The sequence below is a fragment of the Leptinotarsa decemlineata genome, unplaced genomic scaffold, assembly GCF_025532065.1.
Source record: "Leptinotarsa decemlineata unplaced genomic scaffold, Ldec_3_MD MMD2_tig00002082_RagTag_RagTag, whole genome shotgun sequence".
Lineage (NCBI taxonomy): Eukaryota > Metazoa > Arthropoda > Insecta > Coleoptera > Chrysomelidae > Leptinotarsa > Leptinotarsa decemlineata.
In genome coordinates, this window is record NW_027412573.1 from 563,456 (window position 1) to 576,224 (window position 12,769).

Below are 12,769 nucleotides of genomic sequence, written 5' to 3' on the forward strand. Positions count from 1 at the left end.
CTTTTAAGGAATTTACATGTTTTATTTCATCAGGTAGGTAACTTATTGAAACTATCTAGACCTTTAAAGAACAATGAATTCATTCCACTCTTATAGTTTGTTCGGGATCTATAAAATGTATTACATGTTCTTGTGTTATATGAATGAATGTCATTATTTCGAACTATATATCTGCTAAGATAGACTAGTTGTATCCCACTCGTAATTTTGAAAATAAAAATCATGCTCAAATAATACAGTCTTTTATGTACCGGCTGCCACTGTAGAGTATTTAACATGGATTCAATAGTGGTATACTGGTTGCATCTCAAGACGATTCTCATACCTCGATTTTGTTTCTGCAACTGTCCCATTTGATTTTGGTTGAATAGATACATCAGTGTGGCACAGTAGTCAAAGTGTGGCCTTATTATGTAGTTGTAACATGTTAGTCTAGCAAAGGTTGATGAAGATTTTGAAATTCTAGAGAAAAAATACATTTTCTTACATATCTTTCTAATGGTATATTCGGCATGCTTATTCAAATTTAATTGATGGTCTATTATGAATCCTAGGTACTTAATTTCATTTACAATTGTGAGTTGATTATTGAATATCCTGATATTAACGTCGTTAGTATCAATCTTTCTTTGATTCGAATTTGTTGTAACAATCATTGCCTTAGATTTATTAATATTCAATTTGAGTTTATTCACTTGTATATATAATTCAGTGTTTAAGATATATTGATATTTTGTACAGCTTCTTTTAAATCACAGTTTTCCGTATATACAAGGTTATCATCAGCAAATAAATTAATATGGTGTGAACCAGGTACATAGTTGATATAATTTATATAAATAATGAATAGCAGTAGTCCAAAAACACTACCTTGTGGTACACCTATGTCATTTGTAATTTGATCTGATATTACATCACAAATTTTAGTCCTTTGACTTCTTTGCTCAAGATAACTATTTAATCAGTTAAAGCTTTTCCAGTTACACCATAATACATCAGTTTATTGATCAAAGTATCTTCCATTTCCACTTTAATTTGTTCCTTATAATTCATAATTCTCGAGACAGTCGATAGTTTTAGTTCCAAGTTATTGCAGATTAAATGGTTTATGATAATACTGAAAATATTCAAAAATATTCTTCTTCTCTTTCATCATATAATGGCCTCAGCTACTAAGACTCTAACGTATTGACTGTGCATTCAATTATTCAATTGTCAGCTGTCAGTTTCGAGTGCTGTCCACTGCCTCTTCTTCTTCCACATTTTTTCATTATTGATTATTTGCAGAAAATTCCACTACTTTATGTTCAAATCCGCTAAGCCGCTACCGTCGAGTAAATACCGCTACCGTAGAGGAATTCCGCTACGGTAGCGGTATGTCGCGATGACTGTCATCTTGAGCTGGTTTATTTGTATGGGTAGGTATATTCTACAGTTATCAGTGGATGAAGCAGATAAATTATAAACAACGTATTGAGATTTATGCAAGTAGAAGCAACGGCAGATGAAATGAGAATTCCTCTTGAGAAGGTAAGAAGTAATAGTAATAATGAGTTAAATATCATATGAATTGTATATCGCACGCAATGTTTTGTAGATTACCTACCTGCTACGTTTCACAATCATTATTAGTACAACTACGCATTAAAGTATCTATCAATTATCGGTTGTAAGTTCCTCCATTTTCTCCTTATTCATTTATCTATAATGAGAATGTACTCATATATTATTGACAATTATACATCACTCATCAACTTTCAGTTTATTCCACCGAGAGCGGTACAAATCAGATATACGCGACGGACGGTGGCTGCTCATCGTTTTGAGGTTCAACTCAGAACACCTCGAACTTCACTGTTCAAGAACTTCTGGTAGTGCTGTGTTTTTTCCTTAAAAAAATAATTTTCCACCTGTTCATAAGGAATAATTTGGGTTCCCGTTCCCTACTGGTATATGAGCAGTTATCAACACTTGCCGAATTTCTTTGAGACAAAATTGTTTTCCCAACTGTACTTCCTGATTGTACTTCATTGTTTGCTGAGTTGTATATTCTATTCATGTAAACAATAAATACTTACCCAACTATTAACCAATCTCGCCAGAGCTTTCAAGGTAGATTTATCAACTGAAATGAACCGCAAAGAAATTGATGATCCTTGTCTGCTGTATTCCAAAGAGGTAAAAAAAGCTAATTCAATTTAAATGAACATGCGTTGTTAATGCGTTAAATATAACTCGGGATTAAATTCAGGAGCAGTTCAAGAAGTACAATTCAAGTAATATCACTTCGTACGGAGAATTCATTTCGATAGAAACATTAGGTAGATTAAAAAATGAAGAATTCAGTCTGATGACCTGCTTGAATGCATAACGTACCATCCTGTTGCGAAACAGGTTCTCCTCTTCCTGGCTGCTGTTCTGAAAAAACAACCGATTTTTTTTCAACGTGCAGTTCCTTTCCGCTGGACACATCTGTAACACATTTCAAACATTTATTTAGAAAAGATGTAACATATAACAAAGATATAACATAAACGGTGGAGCGGTATAATATTCATTCCTGGGTAATAACGTATGTGTGTATATGTGACCTATCTTATTTGTATATATCTAAAAGATCAAGAAATAATCTCATCCTTGATCGACCTCGTTTAAGAATTTCAGAAGAAATTATAGAAACTGTAAATGAGCCCTCTGAAAATTTTTGGAAGTAGTGAAAATCGTCAGAGTTTTGCAAGTTAATGATCTAATTGTAATAAATATTGATACGATAAAATGCCTGGGTTTGATGTTATAGATATTTAATAATAGTGACATTGTTTATGGCAATTGTGTTGAATATTTAGCCCGCTCGAGGATGCAGAAGATCCAAAAGCATGTACTCAGTAGGTATATATGTGATACAAATATCAGGGCATGAGTATCAAATGTGTGGGACACCCCACATCAATAACATCGGATGGCTGAAAATGCAAAATAGACATCAATTATATTTTTCAATAAAATACCAGAAAATCTGGCAAAAAAGCTCACTCCACGCCGTCAAGTTCACACCAAAAACCTCAGAACTGTCACCACCCTTACCATACTTAAACATTCCACGGCTTCGTTTAATGAAAAATCATTCACATTTCAGGCTGCTTCTATCATAAATATGTAAAATCACAACCATGTTTATCTTTCAAAAAGAAAATTGAGACGATAATATTCGGTGTGAACATTGATCACAAGAATCTGCAAGATATTAACTTTTCATCATTATATTTGTCTTATTTTGATTTGTAAAGGTGAAGGTAAAGCAAAAGGGAAGCTGAAGCTCTGACAAAGTCGGGAGCAGGGTGACCACATGCGGAAGATTTCTACTTTTTCGGTAAATTTTCAACACAAATGGAAAATGTGAGTGGCGACATCTACAGCAAATTACATGAATTCATTATTTCTAGGTTTTGCTCGCTTAGATACACAAAACACAAATTGGATACAGATCATAAAACATCCATTTCCCGAATGCTCATACTGTTTTCTGAATATCTCCGACCTCCGAATAAGAAGAAGAAGATAATAATAATACATAACCTCATTTTAGTTTTTCGTTTTTGAAACATTCAAAGAATTCAAAGTTTCATTTTAAACATGGAAACATTTATGTTTTTGAATCTTGAAATCTAATACTTGAAACAGTTCAAGTATTCAAAATAACCAACAACACAGAAGAAACTTGTTATTTCAAGTATTAGACCACGTCCATTGGCCATACCCGTAAGAAGGCCAAGGCCTTCTATATTCAGTCCTATGCTGTGATTCAGTCATGCTTCATGCTATTGAAATGTCTTTACAATCGCCACCTAGTGGTCGAAAACTCAAATTTTCATTATGTTGATGCTCTTCAAATATATTGCAGGAGATTTCAGTAGGTTTTCAATGACACTGTAGGTAGATTTCTCGAATAAAATGTGGTCACGCTGGTCGGGAGGGAGCGTCACACCATGGGGAATGGTTCGGAAATTCATGTGCCCCAAGCAGACGCCTTCTGCATTTGTTCGATCATGATTTCTGGCTTCGTACGGCAAAAGAACTACTACAAGCTTATCAGCTTGTATGAACGTGAGGGAGCGTAAGCCAACACCTCTGTCTCGTCAATACCGTAGATGATAATTAATAAAACACTCGTAGGGCCGCGTTATGTCGATGTAAATAGGCTGAGACCGCATATGCCAGGCAGGTGTTAGGAACCTTTATACCCATCATGCGACTGCGGTTTCGACTTCAGCCCACTTGACCTGAGGAAAGTGAAGGTCAAGTGCTTTGATGAGCCGATATCTTCAATGTTGTTAAAGAAGACCCCATGCATTAGTGAAGTGATTCCTGCGGAATTCATGTGGGCCTTTTGCTGAACGGATTTCAACTAGGTGATAATCACCTCGTTCACTGTCGAAAGTAAAACAGAGTTTTAGTTCATCAGCCGTTCGGGCAGCTGCCCTAAAGAGAAATGCTCTAACTTCCGCTCTCTAATGGTCGCGGACAATGCAGAGAAGGGGATCCCAACTCCCGATGAATTTACGGGCTCCATCCAGTACCATTCAATCATGTAGACAGTCCCAACTCAAAAGTCCACGGCCTTCCTGTTGTCGGGGGGAATTCCAACAGTGGAAGGGACGACTTGGGATGCTAACTCCTATGGAGATGCATCATTTTTCGGATCTTCACGTCGAGTTGATACAGCTCGTCCCGAGTGTCCACTTTACTGCTTCTAACGAGTAGAGTAAGATTGAAATGGCAAATATATTCGTAGCAGCAACTTTTTTCTTTTCCGACAGTTCCGATGACCAGATCTGTCGGAGTTCGTGCTGATACTTCCCGCAGAGAGAGTTCTTCACTGCTGCTGGTTGGTATACGTCTCTCCAGAAGGCGATATTTTTATTATTATAAATTAAGTCGAAGATAATCTGAATTATTCTTGAATAATTTCCCAAATTTTTAGTAATTCTAAATAAGTTAACGACCTTATTGACCTGTGATTGTTTCGCGATATAAAATATCAGTGTTGAAACTAATGTGTTTATTAGTGTCAAAGACATTATATTTTTTCGGCTTTGGTCTGAAGGTTTTTATGTTTAAATATCATTTACAACTGCGATATAAGAATAATCGAAGGGATCTGACAAAGGACACGGCACATACGACATCGTTTAGCACAAATATATGAAATAACAGCCAAAACCACAGAAACTTTCAAGTTTCTTGAATAAAACGTGATCGGCCCTAAAATAGACCCTCGAAGTATACCTTCTCCGTGTCTAGAATCGCTCTTGTCTTGAGTGGCGACCTCGGAGACTCTCGGCTCTGCCTCGGTAGACCGTACCACCGTTTCAATTATGCTGGTTTGCTGTCGAGTCGTTTCCGTTTTCCTCAAATCCGTGCCAACGTCTTTGGTGTCGATCGGGCTGGTTTTGACGGTCATCTCGGTCTTTTCCGCGGGTTTCGCCACGCCGTTTTCTGGAACGAATACGTGGGAACTGATGGGGATGCTCCCCGTTGTCGTTCGAGAGACGACTTCGGATTCGATTCGGGGCTGATCGTCGGTAGTCGTTGACGTTTGGTTGAGCACCTCGGCAGCGCTGGATTTCGTGAAAGTGGGAACCTGAGAGATCTGTTGGGTGCTAGAAACATTGTTCTGTGGTTTGCATGTGCAGCTGGAGCTCAACGCCGTCGTGTCTTTAGTGTAGTCGCTGACCGATTCTAAGCCGGTAAGTTCAGAGTCACCTTGAAGATATGTACATTACTAGTTTACCACTCAGATATTTTGGTACTCTTGGAACAACGGATCATTACACATGCGGCATCAATACCTATCACGATAAAACACATATTTTTATATAGCATAGCAAAGTGAAAGCATCTTTTAACAGTTATTTTCAATGGGGTTCACGGTGGAAACGATCTTTTCGACCCTTTGAGTAATATTGTTGATTTTTCAAGTGGCTTTGCTTTATTTGACCAAAAGATCGATACTGAAAGCTAGTAAAAGATTCCCGTCTACAACGCTTAACATGCGTTGTCAGTATTTTATATTTTACGAAAAATTATAAGTCTCATACTTTGTTACAGTTGTGAAAAGAGTTGCAATTCCACGTGGAGGTTGCAAGTACTCCCATGCACCCCTTTGAGGTGAAGACAAAGTATTAGCTTCCTACCCGAAACTTGCAAATTACATTTCCGTTGTTCGGGTCAGTAGCCACGTCTTTTTTCGTTTTCGTTAATTTCTCGACTCGTTTCGGATGCTCATATTGACGAGGCATGTGTAAAAATCCATTGAGTATACTGTAATAGTGGATTTACCTGTCAATATCGAATCTTTCTCCTTCATCAGCTTGATCATTTTTTGTTTGGCCTCGCTGAATTCAGCTACGGCTTCCGGCGAAGGTGTTATTGGTTCTTTCCCATAGCGTTTCTTCACTCTCTCGCCTTCGATTATAACGACTGGTATGTCTTCGGTTGTTCCGATTTCTGTCTTCCCAATTTCATCCATAGTGGCAGTTCCTTCGGTATCTCCTGACAATTCTGTTATTTGGGTAACCACCTAGGAGCAAATTGATTTTATTAACGATCGTTCATGAACACTACGTAAGTCTATGGGGTAAAACCAAGTTCTGTCCTGCGATAATAGCCTTAGCTCTGATGCCTGACTATTCTTTTTTTACAATCTTTCATATCACTAATGGCCGTATTCTCCGTACAGTATTAAGCACAGCTTAGACTAGCTTAATTCGTAAATTTCATTGCATGGTAACGAAAATCAGCTTTAAGCCCGCTGGAAGTTAATCCCTCTCTTTTGCGGTTAAGAGCCTTTAAACTAAGCCTCCATTTTTGCGGCTCAAAGCCTTTGAACTAAGCTTTTATGAACCTAATCCAGCTTTCTGTCTCGCCTAATTCGTAAATTTTATATTCACCGTAACGAAAATCATCCTTAAGCTCGCTTGAAGTTAAGCCCCCCCTTTTTACGGCTTAAAGCCTTTAAACTAAGCTGTCATGGACCTAATCCACCTTTTCTGCGGTGGGGTCGGAGAAGCACCACTATAACAATTGTACGAACAAAGAACAAGATGTTTATACACCTACAAAATTCAACCTTCCGTCAATGATAATTTTCGTCGAGGGCGAACTAAACTTATGTGAAATGGCACTTGTCACTTGTGTGACTACACTTACCTCTATAGTTCCGTCTTCCTGGTAAGTCAATGCAGTTTCAATAAGACCAGCCGGACCTTCGGTGATGACTTCCAAATTACCGGAAGTGGTCACTGTCGTTGTGACATGAAGACCTGACGGAGGTTCGTCCAAACAAATGGCTCCGGTTTCCACTTCGAACGGAAAATCTCCGACGAATGTTTCTTCAAAAATATTCTCCGGTTTCAGGTCTGGTTTTTCCTCTTTGTCTTCTGACGTGATGGTTTCATCTTTTGTGGGAGTTTCCAAGACATCCAAGACGACTGCTTGTAATACTACCTCTTCTTCTGGATCAGCACTGCTGCCCTTGTCAGAAACAGGTAAGATTTGGTTGTCTTTCTGCTCGGTTGGTTTGTCTCCTCCTTGGATTGGTGTCTCTGATACTTCTTCTACTGGTTCTTCTGAAGTAACAGTTTCTTTTGTGTTTTCAGTGTCATGTTTTGAGGCCTCTGAAAGATTTTCTTCAACAGTTTTTCCACTTTTAGCCAAGTCCTCCTGAACAATATCGGACGCCTCTGCTTCTTCAGCTTGGGGTTTATCCACTGTCGGCTCTTCAGAGTCTTTCGCAGCTTCTGACGGCACAACTTCTTTTTCTCTTGCTTTCGCAAGGTCTTCGGAACCTGCAGCAGCAACTAGTTCATCTTTCAAACTCCCCGGGGAAATCGTATTCATCAAAATCCCAGTTATGTATTTCGCGGCTTCTTCTGGTGAGGCCGTAGATTCTTTTTTGGTTCCTTCCAAGAGCTCCGCTGGAGAAGTAATCTTTTCATCTTCCAAAACTTTTCCCTCTACAGCTTTGACAGGTGTTTGACAAGGCTTACCAAAGGAAAAACAAGGAGCGGTGTCACCACAAACCATACCACAAGACACCGTCTCTTCTGCGCTTTTTTGGTCAGCGGAGGGTTCCTCCGAAGCTATGAATTGCTTTGGTTCCAGGGTTGTATCGCCATCAGGTTCTGCAACAGCTGTCACATCAAAAGGTGAGGGTTCTTCTTCCTTCTTTTCCATTATTGTGTCGTCAGGAGTATCTGATATCGCGCAAGGTTTTCCGATAACCGTACATGGAGCCGGATCTTCACAAAGCAGAGGACAAGGTTCGCTTCCCGTGTCTGTGGTTAATTTTACGGGTGGTTGTTCTGGATGGGTTTTTTCTTTGGAAGGTCCATATGGTTTACCAATATCTGCAAGAGGGGTGTCTTTGCAAATCTGAGGACAGGGTTCGCTTGCTGTATCTTTGGTTACTTTCACGGGTGGTTGTTCCAGATGGACTTTTTCTTTGGAAGATCCACATGGTTTTCCGATATCTACACAGGGGGCGTTATCTTCGCAGATCTGAGGACATGGTTCGCTTGCTGTATCTTTGGTTACTTTTACGGGTGGTTGTTCCAGATGGACTTTTTCTTTGGAAGGTCCACATGGTTTTCCGATATCAACACAGGGGGCGTTATCTTCGCAGATCTGAGGACATGGTTCGCTTGCTGTATCTTTTGTTATTTTCACGGGTGGTTGTTCCAAATGAATGTTTTCTTTGAAAGGTTCACATGGTTTGCCGATATCTGCACAAGGAGCGTTGTCTTCGCAAATCTGAGGACAGGGTTCGCTCGCTGTGTCTTTGGTCATTTTTACAGGTGGTTGTTCCGCCTCCATTTTTATTTTGGAGAGAACGCAAGGTTTTCCAATAGTTACGCATGGGGCGGTATCTTCACAAATCAGAGGACATGGTTCGCTCCCGGTGTCTTTAGTTACTTTTCCGGCTGGTAGAACAGATTCAATTTTTCCTTTCGGACGAGCGCAAGGTACTCCAATGGTCGCACAAGGAGCGGTATTTTCAATCGGGTAAGTATCGTCTCCTGTATATTTGGCAACTTCATCTTTGGGAGTTGCGCAAGGTTTCCCGATCACAATGCATGGTGCGGAGTCTCCACAAATATTTGGACAAGGCATAGTACCTGTTGCTTTCGTCTTTGTCCCAGGTACTTTAGATGCTTCATCTGGGAGCATTCCAGCTTTATATATAGCACAAGGACGGTTTATAGAAGCGCAAGGTCCTTTTTCATCGCATACGAAAGGACATGGTTGGTCAAGTGCTGTGTAGTACCTAGATTCTTGACCTTCTCCCAGAACAGGAGAACCACCAGAGCTAGTTGCAGTGGGTTTTATATTCAAATGACTGCTTTCGTTTTTTTCAGCAAAAGTTGGAGGTACGGAAAAAATTGTTTCTGTGGGTTTTGAGTCGTCGCCTGGAAAAAATAAAACAGTGAAAATGAATGTTACCTAAATATATGCATCGATATCCAGGTATGTCCTGAGAGTATCTCTCACCTTTCTCTTTGGCAGCTCCCCCCTCTCCTGGAGATCCTCCAGCCCCGACGTCTCGAAAATTGTTGCACTGACACCACTCATTCTCAGTCTGCGGCGGAGATTGACACGAGCAGTCCTTCTTGCTGGGAATCGAGTCCAACGACCTCATGTGGATCTTCCTGCTCTCCACCAGGTCGGTCAAGTCCTTGATGAGCTTGGCGGCTCCTGTTAATTCTGGCAGTTTGGAGCACTCTTCGCAGGGAGCGATCTCCTTCAAGGTCTTGCTCAGCTTCCTGGCGATGACGTGCAAATTCGAGTCGCACTTGAAAGTTTCCGATTGATTTTCTTGGGGTTTTGGAGATTGCCGTGGGGTGCAAGTCGCTGAAGTCTTTGAACTCTCTGATAATAGAAGGGAATGTGGAATCAAAAACAGTATTCCCCTTAATCTCCAATCATTTGACAGTACATATTCAAGTCTACGTTCAAAGCAAGTATGATACCTCAGGTAAGTGGGTATTAAATATCTATTAAACAGAATCTTGAAAAAAAAACAATGAATAGACTCGCCTGAAAATCTAACTTCCACCTTGTGTTACTCTGAATTTGACACGTAATTGAATATAATTTGTCTACATAGATGACACTTTGATAATATCATATTCTGATATTCCCAGGTTATTTTGCAAATAATATATTTAGAAATTGAAAATAATCCAAATTCAAAGCGTTCGATTCATGAGTTTGCATTATTTTTGACTTTTAATTAATGATTAGCGCCAGTGTTCATTCTCTTGCACTTCAACCCCAGTACAAAAATATAAGAACGAACAGAGAAAATCCTCTCCGCGCCATATAAACTCACCCCCGAATCCCGGACTTCTTTTGGCCAGCATCCTTATCGTCTCAGCTTCGTTGAGCTTCTGCTTCAAGAGATCATCCTCCAGCTTCGAACACATGCAGTCAAGCGACTTCATCTCCTCCTTCAGACGATTGTTGATGGCGTTCAGATCCGTCATGTTGGAACAAGCGACGCATAGCTGCAGCTTCAGCGCGTTCATCTCCCTCATGTAGCTGTCCTGGCTGGCCGCCATGTTCTCGGAGGTTTTGTTCAGTTCTTGCTGAAGCTGAGCGTACTTGCACCTCTCCGTCTGCAACTTTTGTTTCATCGGACCTGTGGAATGGTGTGATAATAATAATGATAATGTTATTAATCACAACACAACAAAGTTTTTGTTTCGGGGTTGAAATTAGATGATTTTAATGTATTTCCACGTGTTAAAACCGAAAGTGACCATAAAAATTATATATTAGCTCTTGTTTTCAAGATATAGTATCATTATATATATGTATATTGAGTTTTCAACAAATGAAATATTTCATCACCAACAGTTGGTACACATGTTTGTTTACATAACACCCCTCTCATCAGCTGTTCTTAAGTAGTAAACATAACCTATGTGAGTTTGTCAATTGTACGCACGTGGTTGCTATTGAAATTATCGTGTGAAGTTGATTTTTAAATTAATTCAAGTGCTGATCTGAAATGCCTCGAAAGTGTGTGAATTCTGTCGATAACTTTTGCTATATATGTGGTGAAATAACATTTAAGGCTCAGAAACGTAAAATGACACCTATCGTTAAGACAGCCTATGAACATTATTTTGGTGTGAAAGTTGGGGACCAAGATAAATCATGGGCTCCTCATATATGTTGTAATTCTTGTTCCGTCATATTGCGAGAGTGGCTGAAAAATAAAAACCGGGCAATGGCTTTTGCAGTACCTATGGTTTGGCGTGAGCCTACCAATCATACAGACGACTGTTATTTCTGCTTAACTCCTCCCATTAAGCAAGGTTTATCTATGAAGAAAAGAGGAACGGTTAAATACCCTAATCTCCCATCTGCTTTTCGGCCTGTACCACACTCAGACAATTTGCCAGTCCCTTCTCCACCCCAAAACTATGAAATTTTAGAGGAAGGTGATGAAGACTGTTTAGAAGGAGCAACCCATCCTTCTACATCCTATGACCCTGATTTTGAGGTAAGCGATAGGTCTAGTGATCCGCACAGAATTAGTCAAGCAGAGTTGAGTGACCTTATAAGAGATCTTCGCTTGTCTAAGGAAAAGGCTGAGCTGTTAGGGTCAAGACTACAACAGTGGAATCTTCTAAAACATGATGTGAAAATATCTCAGTACAGACAGCGTCAAATAGATTTGCTTCCTTTTTTTGAGAAAAAAGAAAACCTCGTAGTTTGTTCTGATGTTAATGGTTTGATGGACTGCTTGAATTTGGATCACACTCCATCTGAATGGAGACTGTTTATAGACTCTTCAAAACTAAGCTTAAAAGCTGTACTTCTGCATAATGGAAATCAGCTACCCTCTATTCCTATAGGTCATGCAGTTCACATGAAGGAAACATATATAAATATGAAAACACTTCTCCAATCAATCAAATATGAACAACACAAGTGGCACATCTGTGGTGATCTGAAAGTCATTGCTATACTCCTAGGAATGCAATTAGGGTTCACCAAGTACTGTTGTTTTTTGTGTCTGTGGGACAGTCGGGATAGAAAATCTCACTATAAAAAAATGAACTGGCCTACACGAGACCTAAACCCTAATGAGAAAAATGTAGTTTACGAGCCTCTTGTAGATCCTAAGGATGTTCTCCTTCCCCCATTACATATTAAGTTGGGACTAATGAAAAACTTTGTGAAGGCCATGGACCAGGAAGGACAAGCTTTTAAGTACTTGAGAGCAAAGTTTCCCAGGTTGAGTGATGCTAAAGTCAAGGAAGGCATCTTTATTGGGCCTCAAATCCGTGAAATCGTAAATGATCCTGCTTTTGACATGATTTTAACAGGAAATGAAAAAAGAGCCTGGGAAGCCTTTAAGGGGGTTGTACATGGGTTTTTAGGTAACAAAAGAGATGATAACTTCACAGCATTGGTTAAAGAGCTTCTTCAAGCTTACCACCAACTTGGATGCAACATGTCCTTAAAAATTCATTTTCTTCACTCTCATCTTAATTTCTTCCCACAAAACTGTGGAGCTGTGAGTGACGAACATGGAGAAAGATTCCATCAAGACATTGCCTTAATGGAACAGAGATATCAGGGCCGTTGGAATGAAGCAATGCTTGCAGACTACTGCTGGTCTGTGTGTAGGGATGCTCCAGAAGTGTTTTATAAAAGACAAGCTAAACGACAGCGATCTTACAATGAATCGGATGGA

The 12,769-nt window shown here is 39.6% G+C and overlaps 1 protein-coding gene across 2 annotated transcripts in view; it reads right to left on the reverse strand.

The window, feature by feature from the left end:
• LOC111504927 (uncharacterized) overlaps nt 1–12,769 on the reverse strand; it is a 29,754-nt gene that overhangs the window by 13,058 nt on the left and 3,927 nt on the right. For both annotated transcript variants that reach the window (XM_023159647.2, XM_023159646.2), the window contains exons 3-8: nt 10,391–10,699; nt 9,550–9,927; nt 7,210–9,467; nt 6,340–6,580; nt 5,287–5,763; nt 2,377–2,472 (exon numbers count right to left, since the gene is read on the reverse strand). In XM_023159647.2, the coding sequence (XP_023015415.2) occupies nt 2,377–2,472; nt 5,287–5,763; nt 6,340–6,580; nt 7,210–9,467; nt 9,550–9,927; nt 10,391–10,699 (3,759 nt within the window). The remainder of the gene's footprint in view (nt 1–2,376; nt 2,473–5,286; nt 5,764–6,339; nt 6,581–7,209; nt 9,468–9,549; nt 9,928–10,390; nt 10,700–12,769) is intronic.